The sequence below is a fragment of the Acanthochromis polyacanthus genome, chromosome 16 (assembly GCF_021347895.1).
Source record: "Acanthochromis polyacanthus isolate Apoly-LR-REF ecotype Palm Island chromosome 16, KAUST_Apoly_ChrSc, whole genome shotgun sequence".
Taxonomy (NCBI): domain Eukaryota; kingdom Metazoa; phylum Chordata; class Actinopteri; family Pomacentridae; genus Acanthochromis; species Acanthochromis polyacanthus.
The window spans coordinates 19,374,642-19,398,687 of NC_067128.1; the positions used below are offsets into that span (position 1 = coordinate 19,374,642).

The 24,046-nt window shown below is 41.0% G+C and overlaps 1 protein-coding gene across 1 annotated transcript in view; it reads left to right on the top strand.

Moving 5' to 3' along the window:
* Window positions 1-24,046, top strand: part of scara5 (scavenger receptor class A, member 5 (putative)) — a 132,221-nt gene that overhangs the window by 61,090 nt on the left and 47,085 nt on the right. The window contains exons 4-7 of the mRNA XM_051936645.1: window positions 7,807-8,006; window positions 12,229-12,407; window positions 12,493-12,619; window positions 12,711-12,879. Coding sequence (XP_051792605.1) covers window positions 7,807-8,006; window positions 12,229-12,407; window positions 12,493-12,619; window positions 12,711-12,879 — 675 coding nt within the window. The remainder of the gene's footprint in view (window positions 1-7,806; window positions 8,007-12,228; window positions 12,408-12,492; window positions 12,620-12,710; window positions 12,880-24,046) is intronic.

Sequence of the window (24,046 nt, forward strand, 5' to 3'; positions counted from 1 at the left end):
CATTGTTTCCTTGAAAACTCACACTTTATTTCATGTGCAAACATAATTACACAAGGGTTTTCTAATCATCAGTTAGCCTTTCAACACCAGTAGCTAACACAATGTAGCATTAGAACACAGGAGTGATGGTTGCTGGAAATGTTCCTCTGTACCCCTATGGAGATATTCCACTAAAAATCAGCCGTTTCTGGCTAGAATAGTCATTTACCACATGAACAATGTCTAGACTGTATTTCTGATTCATTTAATGTTATCTTCATTGAAAAAAAAAGATTTTCTTTCAAAAATCAGGACATTTCTAAGTGACCCCTACTTTTGAACAGTAGTGTACTTTCACTCCATCTAAACATTATTCTTGTGGGGCTTTGCTACCGATGCTCACGTGATAAAAATAACGATCATCTTTATTCATAGAGCACTTTTCTAAACTTGCGTTGCAAATGGCTTCAGACGTAGCAACAACTTTAAAACAAATACATCATAAAATCATGTAAAACAATCAACAACAACAAAAGCTCCTGAGGAGAAACCTTCAGACTGAAAATTTTAACCTTTTCAGAGGCTTTGGATTGCACAGTTAAGCAAGCCTGCTTGTTTCTTTTTCTAAATTATCTATTGTCGTGACAATGCTTCTTTTCCTCCATATAAATGTTCCCAAAAATACGTTTTTCCTGTCACTATATTGCAGGAACAGTCTCGCTGCATCCTGGGCTTATTAGCACTAACGACAACTGTTATTGGTTTAAAGAACTGGAAACAAGCCAGAGTGTTTTGTCTCTCAAACTCTGAATTACGGGCTGATCATCCATCCATTTTCCAGAAGTGCCAGAAGCCTGTGGAGCTGGAGTTTGTCCCAGCTGATGTAGGGTGAGATGCAGAGTACACAGAAAGACAGATGTGCACACTCACAGCTAATGTAGAATCATCAATTTACCTGCCAACTTGGACTGCAGGATGAGCTCCTGGAGAAAACCCAAAGAGAACATGCAAACTCCACACAGAAAGACCCCAGCCGATTCAAAGTCAAGACCTCTGTAGCTGTAAGGCGACAGTGCTAACCACTGCATCATCGTGCCCCCCGAAGACGAATCAATACAAACCAAATAGCATTACAGAAAGCTCCTTGAAAATAAGATTTAAATGAAGTCACTGATTCAGCTGACCTGATTTCCTCCGGCAGCCTCAGGGCTCTGACTACAAACACTGTCACCTCTGGTTTTTGCTTCAGAACAGATGAAAGACCTCACCAAGGATCTAAAGCACTGGCCCGAATGCAACTCAGATGTCAGATACAAAGCATGGAGCCAGACCACGAAGAGCTTTAAAAGTCAACAGAAAAGTCTTAATATCAACTCTAAAACATACGAGGATCCAGATTTAAAGACTTGTGGCTGAGTTCTGGAGATGATTAATGGATTTTTGTTTTTAAGAAAAAGGTTGCATTTTTTAAGTAGTACTAAAAAACACAACTGAACAAGCTTTGTGTTGGGCTTAATGTGTTCCTACAGGGAATCAGCAGATGGCAGAACTTTGTTTGCTGCTAAAGTTAGTGACTGGTCTAATGGGGCTTCTGGAGTAGCACCTTGGGCTGGAAGCCTGGCTTCTTGGATGGATAGTGTATCACCTGAGGTCCCTGGAGGCGGTACTTGGGTACCTAGGGTCGCTGGAAGACCTTGGGTTGGTGGGGGACCTTGGGTACCTTGAGTTGCTGGGGAATGTTGGGTTGCTGAGGTATAACTGGGACCTTGGGTTGCTAGGGTACCTTGGTCTAACCATTTGTCTAATCATGAATACCGAACTGCAAATCACCTTTGCATTTCAGGTCACAAAACCTGTCCTGTCCTGGGCAAAGAACAAGTTTGTGTTGACAATAGTGGTCTCGAAAGAAAGAAGGCCTAAAATACCAGAGCTACTTGTGCTCTCACGATTGCCCTTTATCTCATTCTTAAGTCTTTTCTTTAGTGCTGTTTCCCTTTTCTGTCTTCTTGTACTTTACTCCCCTTCTTATCCATCATAATGTTCTTGTTTTTATTCGTTTTTTCTTTTCAAGTAGCGATCCTACTGATCAGCTCCATACTGTCAGGTTCTAGTTGATCTTTGCGTCAGTGTGTGTTCTTCTTCCTCTTCTTCAAAAAAAACGCTGCTGATAGACCATCATTTAGCAATTAAGCGCCCTGTGTAGTGGAGAGGTTTCAGCTTATTTAGCTTTTCAGGTCATTAGGAATAAACTTACCACACATCATGAGCAGGAATGTAGATGGTTTGTTTGCAGCAGTGTGGCTTTGCAGCACTTTTCTTTCTCATGCTGTCATTTCTTGGCGCCGACGATGCCACACATACAGAAACACGCTTTTATCGCTCCGAGTGTGTGTAATATCGGGCTGCTAGGTGCATCAGAGTGTCGTGGAACATGTGTGAAGGGAATTATCTGCTTCCTCCTATTTCCCAAGTAATTCCTTCTTTCTCCATCTGAGGTTTTTTTTTTTCACACACTGGTTCTGCAGAGGGAATGTCGTCATGGTGCAACGCTGACGATCTGGTTTCAAAATATCTCCCAGGCTATTGAGCCGTTACCATGCAGCATGCTTTCAACATAACAGAAAACCGAGGAGCTTTTTCTCATTAGGCACAGTTGAGAAGAGAAGAAAGACTGAAGAAGTGACTTTAATGCCCCAGCCAAACACAAGGCAGGAGAGGTTCATCTGCAGTAGGTTAATTGTCGGCAAATGTGATGTTACAGCTAAATAAGTACTTTGGAGATCCTGCTGGGTTTATTCTCAGACTCATGCTGTTTTCTCTCAGGTCTGTATGTTTAAAAATCATCATCAATGTATCTCTCCCTCATGTCCATTTCAGGTCAAATAATAAATTAATTACTGAGAAAGAAGACAAAAGGAACTTTTTTTTTAGGCTAAAGTCTTTACTTTTGTTTAATGAATCCGTATGAAGAGGAAATGTTATGTAGATGCATGTCTATGTAGATTCTTAGTCACCCAAGTCATGGTAAATGTTTCAGTAGAAGGCAGCTGAAATTTGGTTTTTAGTTCTTGAAGACGTTTCATCTTACCATTAAATAACATGGCACATCTTCCGTTACCAATCTTACAACACTCATCAAAGTATGAATAGTTGTGGAACTACACTACTATTCAAAAGTTTGGGGTCACACAGGCGATTTCACGGTTTCCATGAAAACTCACGCTTTTATTTATGTGCTTGTGTAACTGCACAAGAGTCTTCTAACCACCAGTTAGCCTTTCGACACATTAGCTAACACAATGTAGCATTAGAACACAGGAGTGATGGTTGCTGGAAATGTTCCTCTGCACCCCTATGTAGATATTCCATTAAAAATCAACTATTTCCATCTAGAATAGTCATTTACCAATTAACAATGTCTAGACTCTATTTTTGATTAATTTAACGTTATCTTCATTGAAACAACTGCTTTTCTTTAATGTATAAGGACATTTCAAAGTGACCCCAGAGTTTTGAATGATAGTGTACATGGCAAAGGAAGATTCAAGTTGGTCATGATGGTAAAACTGTGTGCTGAGGTGCATCAGGACTACATTGCAAGTAACTGATAAGCGTTGTAGACCTTGTTTTCTGTAGAAATGACTGTTCCAGTTAACAATAAATCATTAACCTTGCCTCTAATTTCTCTCTGACGATTTGTGTTCTCTGTCCACAATATGAGCATGACTGTCTTCATAGCATTGTAGCTTATTTTTAGGATGCAGGTCAACTTCTGCTTTTTATCCTGAGGAACTGCTGAGCTGTGTTGAGCCATTACATAGTGGAGCAGTTTTTTTTTAGTTTCCCCTTATGTAGGTCTGTGCACTCTGCACTGCATTATACTGCATACAGTGCCTATCATAAGTATTCACCCCCTTTGATGTTTTACCCTTTTAATGCTTTCATAAATCAATCATGGTCAATAAAATTTGGCTCTCTTAACCCAAAAATTTATTGGAAAAAACTCTTTAACCCTTTACGCTTCAGTGTGTAGTAGGTGTACCGCCGGCGGTACACCTACTAATTAGCATAGGAATTTCAAGAATGTCCGACGGCTGCAAACGCGATTATACAAACACTATACGCCGACGGAAAGCTTAGATTCTCATGAATCCGCTGGTATAAACCACTTTCAGATGTGATTACCACAGCGGGTGAGAAAAACACATTTGTCCGACAAAAACGAATATTCATCCATCCGTTCTCTATACACGGCTTCAACGCACACAGCACGACTCACATTTCCGGGTTCATTATTACACACAGAAAAAAAGATTCCACAAAAAACGGCCATAATCCAACCTTTTACATCCAGACAACACAAGCCAGTAAACTATTTTGTCCAAAACATGTCCTGAAGTCGGTATAAAATCCACGAATCGGTCGTTTTCAAGGAAATGCACCTCGCGATGTGCGTCCAATATTCCCTGTATTTTTCGTCATTTTTTTTATTTAAAAATAGAATATTAGCGATTTTTTTGTACTGAAAATGGCTGGAACTGACTGAAGCTTAAAGGGTTAATTGTCAAATTCAATAGAGGTCCATCAAATTGTTGCCAATAGTCTCACAATTAGTGAAATGAAGATCACCTGAGTGGTGTAGGTGTGTTTCAAGTGATTGAGTTGTGAAACACCTGTGTCTGAAAGGTCCAGAGAGTGGTTGATCAGTATTCCTGGCTACCATTACACCATGAAGACAGAAGAACACTCTAAGCAACTCAAGGAAAGGGTTATTGAGAAGTACAATTCAGGGGATGGTTACAAAAAAATTTCCAAGGCACTGAACATCCCCCGGAGTTCAGTGAAATCAATTATCAAGAAATGGAAGGAATATGGCACTTGTGTAAATCTGCCTACATCAGGTCACCCTCGTAAACTGAGCGACCATGCAAGTAGAAGACTAGTGAGAGAAGCCACCAAGACCCCTACAACTACTCTGAAGGAGTTACAAGCTTCAGCTGCTGAGATGGGAGAGACTGTGTATGTAGCAACTGCTGCCTGGGTTCTTCACCGGTCAAAGCTTGATGGGAGAGTGGCAATGAGAAAGCCACTGTTGAAGAAAAGTCATATTAGATCTCAACTTGAGTTTGCCAAAAAGCACATGGAAGACTCCATGGTCAAGTGGAAGAAGATTCTTTGGTCTGATGAGACCAAAATTGGGCTTTTTGGCCATCAGACAAGACGTCATGTTTGGCGGAAACCAAACACTGCACATCACCAAAGATATACCATCCCCACTGTGAAGCATGGTGGTGGCAGCATCATGCTGTGGGGATGTTTCTCAGCAACTGGACCTGGAAGGCTTGTAAAGATAGAGGGCAGAATGAATGCTGCAAAATACCTGAAATCCTGGGGGACAATCTTTTTCAGTCTGCGAGAACTACGTCTTGGGAGAAGATTTATTTTCCAGCAAGACAATGATCCAAAACATACTGCAAAAGCTACACAGGAATGGTTAAAAAAGAACCAGGTAAATGTTCTGGAGTGGCCGAGTCAAAGCCCAGAACTCAATCCTATAGAGAATTTGTGGCTGGACTTGAAAAGGGCTGTTCATGCCCGATACCCGCGCAACCTGACAGAGCTTGAGCAGTTTTGCAAAGAAGAATGGAGCAAAATTGCAGTGGGCAGATGTGCAAGACTGATTGAGACCTATCCACGCAGACTCACTGCTGTGATTGCAGCCAAAGGTGCATCTACTAAATACTGACTTGAAGGGGGTGAATAATTATGCAAACAATTATTTTCATTTATATAATTTTCTTTCATTAAAGGCATTATGGAGGATGTTTTTTTGTTTGTTTGTTTAATTTGTCTGATTCACATAAAATGAATATACTGACCTTTAGTGGACTTGTATGTATGGTCTCTAAAAGAATAAAAAATAAAAAAAATAACTGTGGACATGGCAGGACCTGATAAACATCAGCCAATCAATGCGCTCGGACCGAGGCGTTTGGTTTGCTCCCTTTCCTGTCAATCAAAAATCTTCCGGCTCAGGCCTAGTTACGTAGATTACGTACGCCTTGGACTTACGTGTTTTCTGTATGTGTTGCTTTGGTATAGCTTCGTAGTTAGCTGGCGACTTGTTTTGCTCATCTTTTTTTACATAATGGCAGATAAAGATCCAGGGGGACCCAGCCGTAAAAGACAACTTCACGAGTGCTACGCAAGTTTCTGGAGGGGGGCGTTTCTTCGTAAATGTTAAGAGGGGGGAGGTTAGAGGGGGGTGAGGGAGAGGTTGTATGTGTGCATGCGCATGCTACGTTCAAAGTCGTAGGAAATTAAATCTCCTCTAATACCTTTAACATTACTTCATAGAAATCTGTTTTCTCTTTGACATTAAAGAGTTTTTTCCAATAAATTTTTGTGTTAAGAGAGCCAAATTTTATTGACCATGATTGATTTATGAAAGCAATAAAAGAGTAAACCATCAAAGGGGGTGAATACTTATGATAGACACTGTATATACAACATTGTTCAGCTTGTGAGTTGGTGTTTTATCCTTCGAATGATTCAGTGTTGCTGGGTCAAAAGTGCACGAGTTTGTTGTGTTTAGAGAAAATTCTTCACAAGTTTCTCAGAAGTTCCAACTACAGTGTCAATAAATATGAAAACGTGTTTTCTTGTTGCTGCAATAGATTTTTGTAATCTGATTATTAATTTCATTATTATTTGTATCAAAGTAGGAATAAGAATACAATAATGAAAAGAGAAAGAAATTAATAGGAATGAATGTGGTTGACTGATATTATATGAAAAATACACTTAATGAACACTTCTGTTCAGAAATTTGCGGTCATTTAGAAATGTCCTTATTTCTGAAAGAAAAGCAATGAAGATAACATTAAATAAATCAAAAATAGAGTCTAGGCATTGTTAATGTGGTAAATGACTTTTTTTAGCTGGAAACGGCTGATTTTTAATGGAATATCTCCATAGGGGTACAGAGGAACATTTCCAGCAACCATCACTCCTGTGTTCTAATGCTACATTGTGTTAGCTAATGGTGTTGAAAGGCTAATTGATGATTAGAAAACCCTTGTGCAATTATGTTAGCACATGAATAAAAGTATGAGTTTTCATGGAAACAATGAAATTGCCTGTGTGACCCCAAACTTTTGAACAGTAGCATAGACAAGTATATATTTTTATTGATCTGTTTTTAGTACAGGGTTATTTTAAGTTCCTTTAAATAGCTGGTTATGTAAACAGTAGGTAGTTTATAAAATTAACTATCTCTCCGCACTGTGTGCCACAGAAGTTTTGGTTGATGAGTAACATTTTTTATGCATGAACAAATTGAATGCAACTGTGTGTGTCCCCATGCTGCAGACAGAGGTTATGATGTACAATTCCTTTGAGTAAAATGTACTTTTATGGCTGGATATCCATACGTCATATCTTTAAAACACACTTTCTACAGCAAGCATTGGATGAAGAGTTGCATGCAAAAGCCAATTTCAACATTGGTCACAATGTAGACAGAATTTCCACAAAGTGACGTTGCAGCACAGAGAGCTGCACAGAAAGCCAAGTTTGGAAACTTGTAAAAATATTTAGGTCTTGATTTAACAAAACAATACATTGAGCAAGAATGGGCAACCAAAATCAGTGCAGGCGTCTGAATCAACATCTGCTCCACATTACAGTGCTGGCTCGCTCCACGCTGACACTAGTGATTGATAGCAAATGAAACTCGATTTGGGGACTTTTGCTGTAGCTGTGGGATCATTGAATCAACAGAACAAATCCCTCATTCCCTCTGTCTCCTTCTCTCTCCCTCCCCAGTCTCTCGCTCCCAGGTGTCTTCTCAGCGGCAGGAGGTGCTAATGGAGAACGTGACCCGGATGTCGGAGCGCTCTCGGCTGCTCCAGCAAACACTGGGCGAGGCGTCCACTCAGGCCGACCTGCTGGAGAACATCTGGAAATTGGAGAACCTCTTCCAGAACCACAGCGACTGGCTGCAGAGGCTGGAGATCCTCATCAAGGTACGACAAGGATTAGAAAAGATGAATGTTCGTTTGGTTATTGCATTGTGGTGTTTTTTTCCCGCTTTAGTGTGGGTGTGGTGTTGGCGGCTGAGTGGACGGGAGGTTTCTGTGGGATGATTTGTGAAATGTGAAGTAAAATGATCTCCAGTTGTGTTTGCAGCATGATGTAATACAGTCCTTCACTATGTGTTCATGTGATATATTCCAGTTGACAGTTATGCGTCTCCCTGTGCAACATGATAATAATTGAGAACACTTTGCAGAAAGATAATGGTAACATGGCTAAAATGTGGACTTACTCTAGGTCAGATCATTACCATGTGATGTGAAGTTTTCAAAAAATCCATTAAAGATTTCAACAACCAAACTAATCATAACAACAATCTTTATTAAAATAAATAACAGGCAACAAAACTGAATAAAGTGTGGAACTTTCAGTAGGTCCTCTACTACATTCGTGTGAGTTTGAAGTTTCTAAGCTGTTCCCAGGGCTACAATCTTCTGGACACAGGCCTTCAATGTACCTGGAATCTGTTCCCATTAGCACTGGAAGCATTGTGGACTAAAATCACTGGGAACCTACCACACCTGTTTCAGGTGTTCCTTCAGCCTCTGGTGCTTCTTGGTTCTTTCACATTTCTTCTTCCTGATGATTATGTTGAGTTTGCCTCATCTGTCATTACTGCCCTCTTCTGCTCCTTGTTGACCACCACTATCAATCAGGGTGGATGTTAGTTTTCTGCTCATCTAGATTTTCTGCTTGCATTGACAGGTATCCATCTCCTTGGGTCTGCTGTTATAGAAGTATTCCATCAGTTCAATATTTTCAGTCCTTCTCCATCTGTGTCTTGTTCCGGTAGCATACTACTTATCAAAATGTCCTGGTCATGCAACATCTGACACAGACTTTGTCAGTCCGGGTAACATCCACTCCTATATGGCTGTAGTTCTGTTTCCTTCGCACATATTCCGAGATATACCTTTGTATCATTAGAGCTCTAAGCCCTTATCAGAGGCCTGCTCTAACCAGGACTCAAACCCCAGCTGATCCCAGTGCTTGTGTTAAAACAGCTCTTCTGCCGTGAAGCCTCAAAATGTCGAGAGATTGAGCATCTGTTGGTGAGCCTGGCCTGTTCTCTTCAACTCACTTCAGTAGTTTCACAATTGGAAATACTTGATGCGACTTGACACTTTTCCAGTTGCTGATCTTTTCTATCTGGTCTTCCCAGAGGACATAGCCTAGCCGCACTAGACCCAGGTCTGAAGACGCAAGGCTCTAGGAACTCTCGACAGGGAGGGAGGCGGGCTAAAAGGTTGTCTTTCAAATCACTCTGCAGCAACTGGGTAGGTATACAACCAATCAGCGCAACGAATAGGCTGACGGAGTTCCTAGAGCGCCGGAAATCAGAGGATGCGGGAGTTCGGTGAAGCCTTATTTATCTTTCTTATCTTATCCTTTGTTTATCTTTCAAGAAGAATTTTAGCTTCAAATCTTTAAGGGCTGTGGCCAAAGCCGAGTCGAAAGATAACTGTTTATTGTGCGCAGCCATCTTCTTGTCTATCCTTGTTTCTATGGTTGTTTCCGGTTGTTTCTGTCAGAATCGTCACGTCTCTGTCACTTAGTTACACCCGCCTTCTGACTCTACACTTCATGGTGATTCGTCGGCCAGTTTTAGGAGCATCCAACCTCGAGGCTTACCGAGGGTAACTAGACCCACCCTGGCAGAGAATTAAATTCGTTGCCGTGGGTTGTCTAGCACGGCTAGGCTACAGAGGACAGTGAGTTTCACCAAAACCTGTTTGTTTTGTTGCTTCAGATGGTAACAGCAGGGCACTGCAATGTTATCTATCCATCCATCCATCCATCCATCCATCCATCCATCCATCCATCCATAAACCCTAATTCCTATTTTCAACCTATATTCAATCAAATACACTACAATGACAAGATATTTCATGTTCAAAGTACTAAACTGTATTGTTTTTTGCAAATAATCACTCATTTTGAATTTGACACCTGCAACACCTTCCAAAAAACTAGGACAGGGGCATGTTAACCACTGTGTTTCACCGCCTTTCCTTTTAACAACACTCAGTAAACACATGGGAACTGAGGAGGACATGAATTGTTAAAACTTTGCAGGTGGAATTCTTTCACATTCTTGCTTGATGTAGGACTTCAGTTGCTCAACTGTCCGGGGTTTCTGTAGTTGTATTTTGCACTTCATAATGCTTCACACATTTTAAGTGGAAGACAGGTCTGGACTGTAGACAGGCCAGTCTAGTATCTGCACTCTTTTACTATGAAGCCACACTGTTGTAACACATGCAGAATGTGACTTGGCATTGTTCTGCTGAAATAAGCAGGGACGTTCCTGGAAAAGATGTTGCTTGGATGGCAGCATATGTCGCTGCAAACCCTGTATGTACCTTTCAGCTGTAATGGTGCCTTCACAGATGTTCAAGTTCCCCATACCATGGGCACTAAGACCCCCATACCACCACGGATGCTGGCTTTTGAACTTTGCGCTGATAACAATCTGAATGGCCCTTTCCTCTCTAGTCCAGATGACACGACTTCCATGATTTCCAAAAGCAATCTGAAATGTGGACTTGGCAGACCACAGTACGCTTTTCCACTTTATGTCAGTCTATCTCAGAAGAACTCGGGGCCCAGAGAAGCAAGCTGTGTTTTTGAGTGTTGTTAATATGTGGCTTTCACTTTGCATGATAGAGTTTTAACTTGCACTTGTTGATGTAGCGACAAACTGTGTTAGCTGCAATGGTTTTCCAAAGTGTTCCTGAGCCCACCTGGTAATATCCTTTAATTATGTCAGTTTTTATAGCAGTGCCGCCTGAATGATCTAAGGTCACGGGCATTCAATGTTCCCACTTACATGCAGAGATTTCTCCGGATTCCCTGAATCTTTTGATGATATTATGGACTCTAGAGGATGAAATCCCTGAATTCTTTGCAATTGTACGTTAAGAAACATTGTTCTGAAACTGTTGGACTATTTGCTCATGCAGTTGTTTACAAAGCGGTGAACAACTGAGCCTTTTCGGGATGCATTTTACACTCAATCAGGACACTCACGTGTTTCCAACTGTTCAACTGTGGAATATTCTAAACAAGATTTTTTTTTTTAGCATTTGTCAACTTTTCCAGTCTTTTGTCGCAGACATCAAATTCAAAATGAGCGAATATTTGCAAAAATAACAATAAAGGTTATCAGATTGAACATTAAATATCTTGTCTTTAGTGTATTTGATTTAATATAGGTTGAATCATTGTAAATCAAAGCCTAACTTTGTAAATCCTTGTATTCTGTTTTTGTTTACATTTTACACAACATACCAGCTTCATTGGAATTGAGGTTTGAATACACTACTGAATCCTCTGTAGGGTCGCTGGGGGCTGGAGTCTATCCCAGCTGACTCAAGGTGAAGGCAGGAATCACCTGGACAGGTCACGAGTCTATGACAGTCCCATACAGAGAGGCAGACAACCAAACACATTCACACTGCAGTGTTCTCTTGGAGTTCTAACTGCCTCTTTAAATTGACCGTCAACTGCCAGTCATATATTAGCACTGATGTGGAACTGAAAGCCCTGAACTGAGGTTGGGGCTTCTCTCCTGCTTTAATGAAGGTGATAGTATGCTTTGCTGGAAGATGTTGCACAGGGTAATCCAGAAAAAAGTTAATTTCTACCTATGTTTTACTGTCTCAACATCATTCCATTATTCAAACATGAATGCTGTATTTCTAGACTTTGTCTCATGTAAGTAAGTAATGTGCTGCAAAATGGCATCTCAATGAATGTCTCTCAAACTGGATGTCATTAGATCAGATTTCATGTCTTGCTGGTAATCCACCCTCTCAACACCAGTGCAGCCCACTCAATTTTAACACACTGATTTGAATTCCCACACGTGAATTTCCTTGTCAGTATAAAATTAAATTAGAGAAACAGTTCTAGTCATACTTGCATGTCCTTCATTTAGTATTAATACTGATGAAGATTAAGGATCAGTGTGGTCCTTATTGGGTCCTTATTGAACAGATGTTCCTTAGTTACTTTGAAGTTTCAAACAAAGCATCTGTAAATATTTATGCAGCAATCAGTGCCTGTTCATTTATATTTTAAGCTGGCAAGTAAATGCTAATGATGAAATAATAGGACCAGTCTGATGTTGCAGAATACTCTTCCCTGCAGGGCCTGGAGGTGGAGCTGAGGAGTATGCAGGCTCACTCCCTTCAATCGGAGGGTTACCTTGTGCAGCTTGATGACAGGTTGTCCATACTGAGCAGCTCTGCTGGCAGGAACCTGACGGGTTTGAGTGCAGAGGTGGCCCGAACCTCCACATGGCTCCGTGATCACGACCTGCTGCTCAGGTACACATTTATCTTACAGTCTGGGGAGTTTAATATGTTTAATAAGATCAAGAATCAAGTTCTGCTTGTTTCTGGTTTACTTCAGGGAAACCTCGGGGCAGGTGAGTGGGCTCAGAGAGAAACTAGACGAGGTTAACTGGACGGTGGGAGCTGTCAATCACACCTTCAGCAATGACATCAGCATCCACCACTTAAAGATACAAGACTTGCAGGTTAGCGGTTCATTACAGCCACACAAAAATGTTCTGCACAAAGAATCGGCTAATGAAAAACAGTCCTCTTACCTGTGCTCTTTCTGCTCAGATCCAGATCAGCAACATAACGGAAGACACCAGCAGTTTATGGGTGACCCACGTCCACACCGAGGCCCAGCTGAGGAACGAGATGGAGATCCTGAACACAATCACAGAAGACCTACGTCTGAAGGACTGGGAGCACTCCATGGCCCTGAAGAACCTCACAGTATTAGAAGGTCAGTACAGATTAAATCTTTGACTTAAGGTTCTACAAGCTGATCATTTTTCTGATACTGCATATGAGGCATTAAATCCAAACTGCAAGAGTTCTAAAATGACCTTATGGAGTCACTAGTTCAAACTTGAAATTGGAAATAAAACATAATCTATTACAAACTAATTATTTACTTTTTACAATATTTTAAAATGTCGAATTCTTATGAAAAATTCCTCTTGAGCTAACTGCTCACATTTCATAGAAACGCAATGTACAAAGAAGTTGCAAGTTGATGGGAACCTGTCATCTGAAAGACACACTTGGATCCTTTTCTTCAAGAGAACCAAAAACTCTTTAAAAATGCTAGTTTACAAATGGCTAGAACGTAACTTATCAAGTATAAATGGCTCAAAATCCTCAGAGATTGGTTTAGCCTGAAGTCTGACACAAGTCGTGAGCGTTGAGGAGGTGACCCTTATTCATCCCCTCATTCAATCTTTCACAATCCTTTAACACTCTCTGCACAACACTGCTTACTGTACAATCATATGATGTAAAATTTTAATCATGTATATGTCAATAAATTACAAATCTTCACGTGAATAAATATTAGCACTGAAGAACTTTAAATTCATAAGACAATACTCTTATTAATAAAGCTCACTGATCTCTCTAATGACCAAATTGCCCAAAAAATGTTTGCAAAGTTAGATTGGTGCCACAGAAAACATGAACATACAATAACATGCACAAAGGAAAGAGACAAATAACTGGCATTGTTTGGCTGACACATGTATTTATCAAGCTTCATCATCTTAGCAAATGCCACAGAAAAACTGAAGTGTCAGAGTTTTTAGTCTGTTATTGTAATCCTACACAGACTACATGGTACTGAGACCAGGGCTTTGTGGGGGCAATACCATCTATTGTACAAACTCTTGTTCTTCTTGTGGCTCAAGACGGTTCTTTAGGCATTGTTTGGTTGTCCTGCTCCACAGTGAACTTGGGATGGTCAGGCGCTTCTCAAATGGGGCTGTGTGATGGATAAGGATCTAAACATCTAGACCCTGAAGCTTTGCACAGTCCTCTACATATATTTGCAAAGTAAAACATCCACGCCCTTTATTATCAACAGCTGCATTCCATAGATCCAGCTGAGAGAGAAAGACATGAGAATGCAGCATGAAGCATGAGTACTTTAGCTCTTAGTATAATGAACCCCTTTGGGTGGACCTCAGTGCGCCAACAAGGCCTTTTACAACAGCTCATCTGAGCCAGTAGATTTTTGCAGTGTGATTGAGTGCAAGTGACCCTATAGCATGCAAACGTGATTTTGCACCGTGGGATTACTACCTCAGGGCATTAAGCAACTGAATGTTCTTCCTCCAGTCAGTTCAGACCTGATTAATCCCGACATGGTACGACTCTCGCTGCCAGCATACCAAATGACTTCTCTGGCTTGTTAAAATCAGAATGGGTATGCCATGATGTAATGCTGGCAGGGGACGCAGCCCGAGCTGATTGATGGCAGCTCAAACTAAATGGGACCCCTGATCTCGTGCCTGCTTCACATGTGGGTGGGATGCTGTTTCTCCTGAGCCTGGAAACAATTGTGGGTTAAATTTAGATGCTACATCTCGAATGAAAACTCAACTCAGCTTTGTCATTAGTTTCAGCTCTGCAGCCCATTTGTTAGTTGTTAGCCTCCAGTCACCTTAGCCAAGAAAAGTTTTACATCTCTATCCATGTTTACCCTCTCCTCCTCTTTTTTCATCTCTTCTCGTGCCTCCCTTTTGCCCCATCCTCATTTCTCCTGCCATCTTGTTCAGTTCATTTGTCTTCAATTCCTCTCTGACTCACTGCGATCTTCATGCCACACATGTTACTTGTTGCATTAATGACAGAAACATGAGAAGCTGTTTAAAATATCGCTTCAAGTCTTTTCTGATGAGAGAGGCAAAATCTTGCTTAGTGGTATTTACAGTAACATGTGCCGTCTAAGGGAAAAATATCACATGACTTTAATTATGACGTACATATGTATGAAGTCATGACAAACTGGCATTTCTTTAGGGACTAGACATCTGGGTTTTCAAATGTTAGTGTCAGCACTTTAGGGTTTGATGCTATCAGTGAGTAGTTTTTGAAATATTTTAATGTATTCAATTATTCTTTAAAGACACCTGGTGTGTTGTCTTCCAGTTGCGATTTCCTTTTTGTAAGTGAATGCCCGTTTTGTTTTCCCTATTCCCTATGAATTTACACAGGCTGCATTCCAAATCACATACTTTGTTGTTTTCTTTTAAGTGCATGCTGCAGTTGCCCTTAAAAAGTACAGACTGCTGTGTGCAGTATGGATACAGTACTGCATTTAAAGCTTTGAATATCAAGCTTGTTGATACTAGAATGAAACCCCAGGTTGTATGTGACGTAGCTTTTACTGTGTAGAGGACTGTGGGTCAGAATAGCCTGAAAAGCATGCTAGCTTGCACCGCAAAATGGGACTGAATGCAGTAGAACATTTTGATATTTTTGGCATACAGCATGCGACATGCTTTTCAGACATACAATGCCTATTCAAAAAAAAAAAAGTTGCCACCTGGTTTTAACTAACCTTTCACTGAATAATTACTGCAATGATGAATATGTTTCAGCAGACAACAACTTATTTAATCATAGCTGATGCAGTGAGGAGCTTCTCATTTCTTAAACAAACATGTTGGAAGACATGTCCTGTGGTTATGGAAGGGATGTTAATCTGTTTCAGAAGGTGAAATTAATGGCTTGCTTCAAAAAAAGAAAACTAAAGAGATTTCTGGAACTACTAAAATGAGATTAATAACCGTCCAGCACAATATTAAAACCTGGAGGATAGTGGTGAACCATCAACTTCGAGGAAGAAATGTGGAAATGTGGTCTGATAAGTCCAGATGTACCCTGTTCCAAAGTGATTGACGCATCACAGTAAGAAGAGAAGTGTATGAAGTGATGCACTCATCATGCCTCGTGCCTACCGTACAAGTCTGTGGGGGTTAGAGTTATGATCTGGGGTTGCTACAGTTGGTCAGGTTCAGGTTCAGCAACGTTATGTTCCCAAAGAATGAGGTCAGCTGACTACCTGAATATACTAAAAAATACCAGGGGCCTCATTTATAAAGCTTGCGTACGCACAAAACAGGGCTAGAAAGTGGCGTATGCCACTTTCTACGCAAAGGTTGTGATTTATAAAAACAAACTTGGCGTGAGAATGTGCGCATCGGTGCGCCAACCTTGATTCTTGATGCTTGCTTACGCACAAAACAGGGCGTAAATCACAAACTTTGCGTAGAAAGTGGCGTACGCTGTGTTCGTTGTGATTTCTAAAACAAACTTGGCGTGAGAATGTGCGCACCGGTGCGCCAACTTTGATGCTTGCTTAAGCACATTTTGGAGACAGAGGGAACGGCAGTGCCGGAGGATGAAGTGGTGAATTGAAACCAGATTGATCTCAAACCTTTATTGTTATCACATATTAGACTTGTAGAGCCGGATAATCATAAACCCTCATTGTTGTAGATGTTCATATAGTGCGTCATTCGGCCGACGACTGTATTTGCAGAACTATGTTCATATATCATCAGGGGCGGATTGAACGTTATTTCATTCGGTCGTTTGACCGAAGGGCCGGTCCACATCTGGGGCCAGTGCGGTGATCTTTATTAAATAATCTTGTTTATTGATCACCCGGCACCCGTATGGCTCATCGGGGAAAGCAGAAGACCGATTTGCAGGGGTGGTCTCCGACGCAGTGGCCCAGCTTCGATTCCTGCCCGTGGCACTTTTATGCATGTCTTCTCCTCATTTCCTGTCACTCTTCACTGCAACTATCACAGTAAAAAGGCAAAAAAAAGTAAAGAATTGTGTTTATTTATCCATATGCAGCCGAATGGGATGAGCGTCCAACCATTAATCAGCCCTGTACAGGCACACATGCTTCACACCACAACCCCGAGTGAAAATGAATTTGTCTATGTGAACCGAAAAAATGTACATTCAATCAGTTTACAAATTATTTGTACATCGGACATGATCATAACAAATTTAGTGGCAGGGTGGCCTGGGTCACACATGATTCATTCATCCTGACGCACAGCAGTGAAAAGACTGCCGGCCGGCGCTGCGTGAAATGCCGTGGATCAGCAGCTTATTTATATACAGATACATTCATGAGTTACTTTGCATTGACCATTCATGGTAAAATGTGGGTGTGTTGTGGGCGGAATGTGAGGTGGATCCACCTGTGCAATCTTCCAGTTGGTGTCTGATTTATCAAGAAATTGCATGCAGCTGTGCTTACGCACAGTTTTATAAATCAGGGGTGAAGGGCATACGCCCATTTCGTATTTTCGGCGTACGCAAACTTTAGTATGGATTCTACGCAATGTTTTATAAATGAGGCCCCAGGTCTTTCCGTCAATGGAGTTTTTCTTCCCTGATGGCATGGGCATATCCCAAGATGACGATGCCAGGATTCATGGGGTTCACATTGTCAATGAGTGGATCAGAGAGCATGAGACGTTATTTTCACACATGGATTCGCCTCTTCAGAGTCCAGACCTCAGCCCCACTGAGAATCTTTGGAATGTGCTGGAGAAGATTTTGCACACCGGTCCGATTTTCCCATCATCAATACAAGATCTTGGCAGAAAATTAATGCAACTTTGTATGAAATAAATGCTGTGACTTTACAGAAGCTTATCGAAACGATGCCATGGTGAATGCGTGCCATTCTCAAAGCTAAAAGTGATCCAACAAAATATTGGAGTGTGCGACTTTTTTTTGGATGGGCAATATAGTATGTAGTATAGCAGTATGGTATTACAACAGGTGGAAGGATTTAGGCCAAGAAGCATAAAATGTTGCAGGAAACAAAGTGAAGAAGACTTGGATATACACAAAGTTAAATTTTGCAAATGCTCATTGAGGAACAAAATATGTTTTCTTTCAAGGCCCCTCAGCACTCAGAAATGTGTTTCCATACGTATTACTTTTGCCTGGATTTTTGAAATTCACTGCACAGAATGATCTATAGTTCCCAAGCCTCAGGTTGTATGCCATGTACCATGCTAGGCAACATCTACCTAATCAGAGAGGGGTTTGGGAGACTCAATCTGGAAAAAATTGACTTTCCTATGACAGCTCCACTCCAGTTATCTCTCTTCTCCCTTGCAGATGTCCTTCACCTTCAGGCTACCAGCTAAAGTGTTGCTGGTGTTGTAGCTTTATAGTTAATTTGAACCTCCAGAATCAGTCAAATGTGACACATGTGGAGATGCATTTCTGTGGCTCTCGCTGAAAAGTCATTTATCCAATGGTGGTTCCACAGATAGCTCTAGCCTGAAGCTCTTTAGCTCAGTCACATCTATCTAAACTTCAATACTGCTGCATAAATGTGGAACAGCAACCAAACATCTACATCATACAGATGCTTTCCTGTTAAACTATCCAATAGCTAAAAATGAATTCACATCTTCTAGCCAATCAGAGTCCAGATTTTTTTGACCATACAAGCCAGAAACTTTCAGCTGCCAGCCTTGGCTCATCATGTTAGTGCTGCTCAGAATTGTTTGCTATAAATTTGCAGAAATAAGGGATCTATTTACATCAGGTTTATAACTAAATTTTGTCTGAGTTGTTTTGTGTTTAGTGTCTTACTTTGACAAGTTTGAGCTCATTTGCTCAAAGACCACAATAAAAAAAAAGCCTCTACTGCCAGAACTGAACAGAAAACCTAAAGGCATATCCAAGTATCATGAAGAAAACACTGTGCAGTGGTATGACTATAACAGCAGGCCTTTGCCCTCTCTGGGTGGTTCTTTCCTCTCTTTTCTTTTCGTGTTCTGTTCTGTATTTTGGTTCCTTCTTCTCCCTCCTCTTGCTATTTCATTACTGCTTTTCTCCACTCTCCTGCTTGTATGTGACCATGTATTCCTGCTCTTCCAGTGTTTAATTGGCATGAAGCAAACACCATATTCTTGGGTTTCACAACTATCCTTCACTTTGACAGCAGTGTGTGAGTTTGTGTGCCTGCATGTGTTTGACCTCCCTGTAGTCATGTGTGTGTCAGTTTTGCTGACTGTCATGAACAGCAGCTCCTCACACTGTTACTTAAGGACACTAAGAAATAGGTCATTTGTCATAGCCAATATGGCTCATGGTTTTTTGATGTGTTGGTCCTCTAATGAAGATGAAGATCATGTTTCCAACATGTAAACTATTAAAGAACTAAGATAATACCCTGTTTAAACCACACTTTTAACGTAAACCAGCTGCTTCTGCCTTGAAATCTTGAGTGAGCAAAGAATCAATTGTTTGCAGTTTTATCTGAAATACTACTTATGAAAGTGAGTTGAGGTGACAAAAGTGACACTCATTAAAGACTGGTATTGGATTGATACTTTAGGTTTAATAAATAAGTTATTGGAGATACCAGCAAAGTTTTCTAAATCTAAATCCCAGCAGAGACAACAGAAAATGGCATTGACATTTCACGTGATATGTAGTTGTACAGATGAAAAAATAAAAGTTGTTTTAAGTAGTTATTGTGTTAAATTAACTTTTTCAGGAAATTTCAAATTATTTGCAGGTTGAGGTTCATTCAAAACCTTCCAGTACAGAATTTGCAGTATGCCTGACTGCAGCTGCTCAACACCAAGTGTTAATGACATATGTCACAATATGATTAGATACATATTTTTTGGATAATTTAACCTAATCATATTCTGACATATGTCATTAATGACATCCATCCATCCATTTTCTTCCGCTTATCCGGGGCCGGGTCGTGGAGGCAGCGGGCGCAGCAGGTCGTTCCAGACGTCCCTCCCCCCAGCAACGCTTTCCAGCTCTTCCCAGGTGTCAAGTGAGATGCAGAAGTTGAGGTCTTAGTAAAGCACTCAGGCCTTGAGGTAACAATGGTTTGAAGCAGATGAATAAAAAGATTAAATGAAGATTAAATGAAAGAGAAGCCTAATGAAATTATTATAAACCACTGATTCTGCATAGTGGTAAAAAGTTAAGTTGATTGTGTGCATTATATCTAATGGTTCTTAAAGGTTACTTAGTCCAATTTGAGAGTGTTTGAACATTACCCCTAAGGTTAGTTCCTTCCAAACCTCTAAAACGAACCTAGGAATAGCACCAAGTGCATGCAGTCCTTAAGAGGGAAGCTGCCGATAACGAACGTGATTGATAGATCAATTCTACTACTTAGGAAGGGTTGCTTAGTGGGATAGCATTTATCAGATAAGAGGGGTGAGACGTTCGGATGCAAGGCAGTCAGAACCTAGGCGAGTGTCCCTCGATTCCAGCTTAATTACTCTGCTGAAACCTGTTAGGTGGAGTACTAATAGGCAGATAGAATCTAACCCTTTAAACGGAGAGCTGGACCAGACTTAACCTGAGGCCAGGGTTAAAAAAGGCTAGACTGGCGGACACAGGGGATCCCGAGGCGTTCCCAGGCCAGACGAGATATATAGTCCCTCCAGTGAGTTCTGGGTCTACCCCGGGGTCTCCTCCCAGACGGACGTGCTCGAAAAACCTCCAAAGGAAGTCTCCCTGGAGGCATCCGTATCAGATGGCCAAACCACCTCAACTGGCTCCTTTCGATGCGAAGGAGCAGCGGCTCTACTCCGAGCTCCCTCCGGATGTCTGAGCTCCTCACCCTATCTCTGAGGCTGAGCCCAGCCACCCTACGGAGGAAGCTCATTTCGGCCGCTTGTATGCGCGATCTTGTTCTTTCGGTCACTACCCAAAGCTCATGACCATAGGTGAGGGTTGGAACGTAGATGGACTGGTAAATCGAGAGCTTCGCTTTACGGCTCAGCTCCCTTTTCACCACGACGGTTCAGTGCAACGCCTGCATTACTGCTGACGGCGCACCAATCCACCTGTCCATCTCTCGCTCCATTTTCCCATCACTCGTGAACAAGATCCCGAGATACTTAAACTCCCTCGCTTGGGGAAGCATGGCTGGAACTCTGTAGAAACAGCTCCCAGACCTGGTCGCCCCCCTGGTCACCCTCCTTCTGGGGGCGACCAGGTCTGGGAGCTGTTTCCACAGAGATCCAACCATGTTTGAATTCACGATGCCAGCATTTTACAAGGTCATATGATGGGGCATCATCACCATAAGTTTCTTTCATTTCATCAAAAGTCTTCTGTGGTGTGCATCCTTTCAAATACAAAAACTGGATAACTGCGCGACGCTCGACAGGCTCAATTTCACACCTGACTCAGTTCAAAGATGTATAAATCAGAAACCACAATTAGTGTACAGCTGTAATTTGCTATATAACCCGTAGAGATATAAATCATTGCACATGCAAAATTTCAGCTGGATCAGACAACTGGAAGTGGGTCAGGGGCATTACTTATTGAACGCCCTTCGTATCTTGTAAAGCGCTTTGGGTACCTTGCAGGTATAGTAAAGCGCTATATAAATACAGACCATTTACCATTTACCAAGGTATGAGTTAAACCTGCAATAACTGTAAACACAACGCTGACAACGCAATTCACAATGTTTAACATAACATATAAAATGTCAATAAAGCTGGCGAAGGCAGCAATTTTTTGGTGTCTCTGGCAACAATTCCATCATGACTCAGAATTTTTGCATTTCAGGTGGTCTGAGAGGAAGCTGGACTCCTCTTGACTCTTTGTTTAGGCATTAGAAAATGATGGGAGACATCCTTGGCTAGATAAGACTTTTATTAAGCAAGCTTTTGCTCTGAATGATTAATGTCTCTCTGCAATATTGTTATTGCAAAAAATAAAGCTGAGGCACTTTGTTGAAAGCATGTGGAAAAGTCTCTTTTTATAAACAAGCCAGTCGTCTTGGATAAGGAACTTAAACTGAACATACAGCCTTCTTCTGACTAGTTTTGTCCATCTGTTCTTTGTTACAACCTTCTTTATTCCCAGATAACACAAACCATTATGATGCCTTGTGTCATCTGTTATTGTGATGAACAACTTGCTCATCATCTCACCACATTTCACAGACACATGTCGCTTTACAGTCTTGTGTGAAAGAACAAACAAGACAAGATAGAGGTTGGATTGGAGGCGCCAGATCTCTGCTCTGGTGTTGTATTCTTGGAGTGTGCTGTCACATGCTGTCAGGCTGATCCGGGAAGGAGATCCTGGCCTTGTTATTGTTGAAATGCTGCCAGTTAAATGAACAAAAGTGACAGTCAGGAGATTAATAATGTAAAGATCTGCTAACGACCACCAAGATGAACTGTCTTCTCCTATGATTAGACTTGACAGAAGACTCGAATGCAAAGAGTTGTCCTGATGGTTAGGATGATAAAGATTAGGCCTAGGACCATAGACAGTATATAAATAATTGACACAGTGACATTACATCACCCACTGACTTGAGGGCTAATGTTTCGAAGTAGGATTTAGAAGTAATGAGGGAGGGGTGATCTTTATCTTCTATTTTGCTCTGAATGGGACAGTAAATTACAAAAATTTACAAAAACATAATGTCATATTGAGGACACTTGACATTTGTCACTGAGTCTATAAACTCCTTTGGAAAATGTTTACTGAGATAACAAATCAAGTAAGAAATATGACCATTTTCAAAAACGACTTTTGTACAATTGGAGAGCTTATGGCAACCAGAGGACTGACAAAGTTATAAAATGTTCATTTCATTTGAAGAAGACAAAAATTACTGTCTTTCTGGGACTTGTATAAAATGAATATTAATGTACAACCAGAGCCAGCAGTAATTTAGGTTACCTTCAAGACTTTTAACAAGGGAAGACAGCTAGCTGGGTTCCGAACACAAAAAATCCACCCGCAGAACCTTTAAAGTTTACTTATTTACACTGTATCTCTCATTCATGCGGTTCAGAAAATATATAAAAGGGAAGAACATGGTCATTTGTAGTTGTGAGTTGGTTGCAGGGCTACTTCACTATGACATCAAGACATCCAAAAACACCTCTATTTATTATATTGTGCACTATATTTACTGCCATGTGTTTTATCAGAGTGTTTGAATTCAGTGTGTATTAAAGTATTCACTGTGTGAAAAAAGTCCACAATGATGGGGAAAAAAGTAGCATGTATGGCATGTTAACTATTTCACCACTCACTACTACTACTCTACTACTAACAGTCCTTGCAGTGTACCACATTTTACAGATGTAAATGACTCTAACATACAGTAAGTAACAAGAAAAGCACTCAGAGAGCGCAGTAATCCATCAAGGTTGTTCATTCCCCTCTTTTTTTTTTAAATGCAGCATTTGTTTATTTGTTGTTGATCATCAGAAATCACGGCAAAATAGAATGTGGCCATTTAAGATGTACCCACAAACAAAATGACCTTGCGCTGAGCACAAACGTGTGTTATGCATGTGTACATTGTGTACAGATACTGAATCGCGTCACCTACATATGTAGTGGGCGGCGGGAATTGATGGGACTCGGACACACCCCCACAATTTAATCAATTGTTTCTTGTATCATTTCCGATGGATAAGTCCGGATAAGTCTGCAGCAGTTGATTTGTAGTAGGATCGCAATCATGTCATCAGCAGCAGCCAGCTGAAGTAGTGTTCACTTGTAGTCGTAGTTACAGACTGTAATGATCAGTAAATCACAGGGGCGGGACATGACACCTGTCAATCACTTACAAGAACGAAATGAATGAAAGCAGACTATATCTGCTGGGGCTGTAAAAAATAAGCCCATTTAGAGATATTCTATGTTTTCTTTTGACTGATTGGTGCTGTTGCTACCTTTGTTTTCACCTAAACTTATAACAATCTGTTGTAAGTTATTTAAAAAATAATTTTCTCATCTTTTTTGTGTTGGCCTGGGAGGGCTTAGCCCTGTTAGCCCATTTATACCAGCATCCCTGGTTACAGTGATTGCGTGCTGCTATCTCGTAGTGATACAGAAATCTTTAACAATTTCATGGATAAAGACTGTAAGCTGCATCACTGCCAAAATCAAATTATTTGGTCCTTGTGTCATTTCTGACCTTCCCTGAAGATTTCATCCAAATCCGTTAGTCTGTTTTTCAGTAATGTTGCTGACAGACAGACAGACAGACTAGCCGATGCTGATCATCACGCTCCGCTGCATTCCTTGGTGGAGTGAAAAGTTATAGTGATGGTACA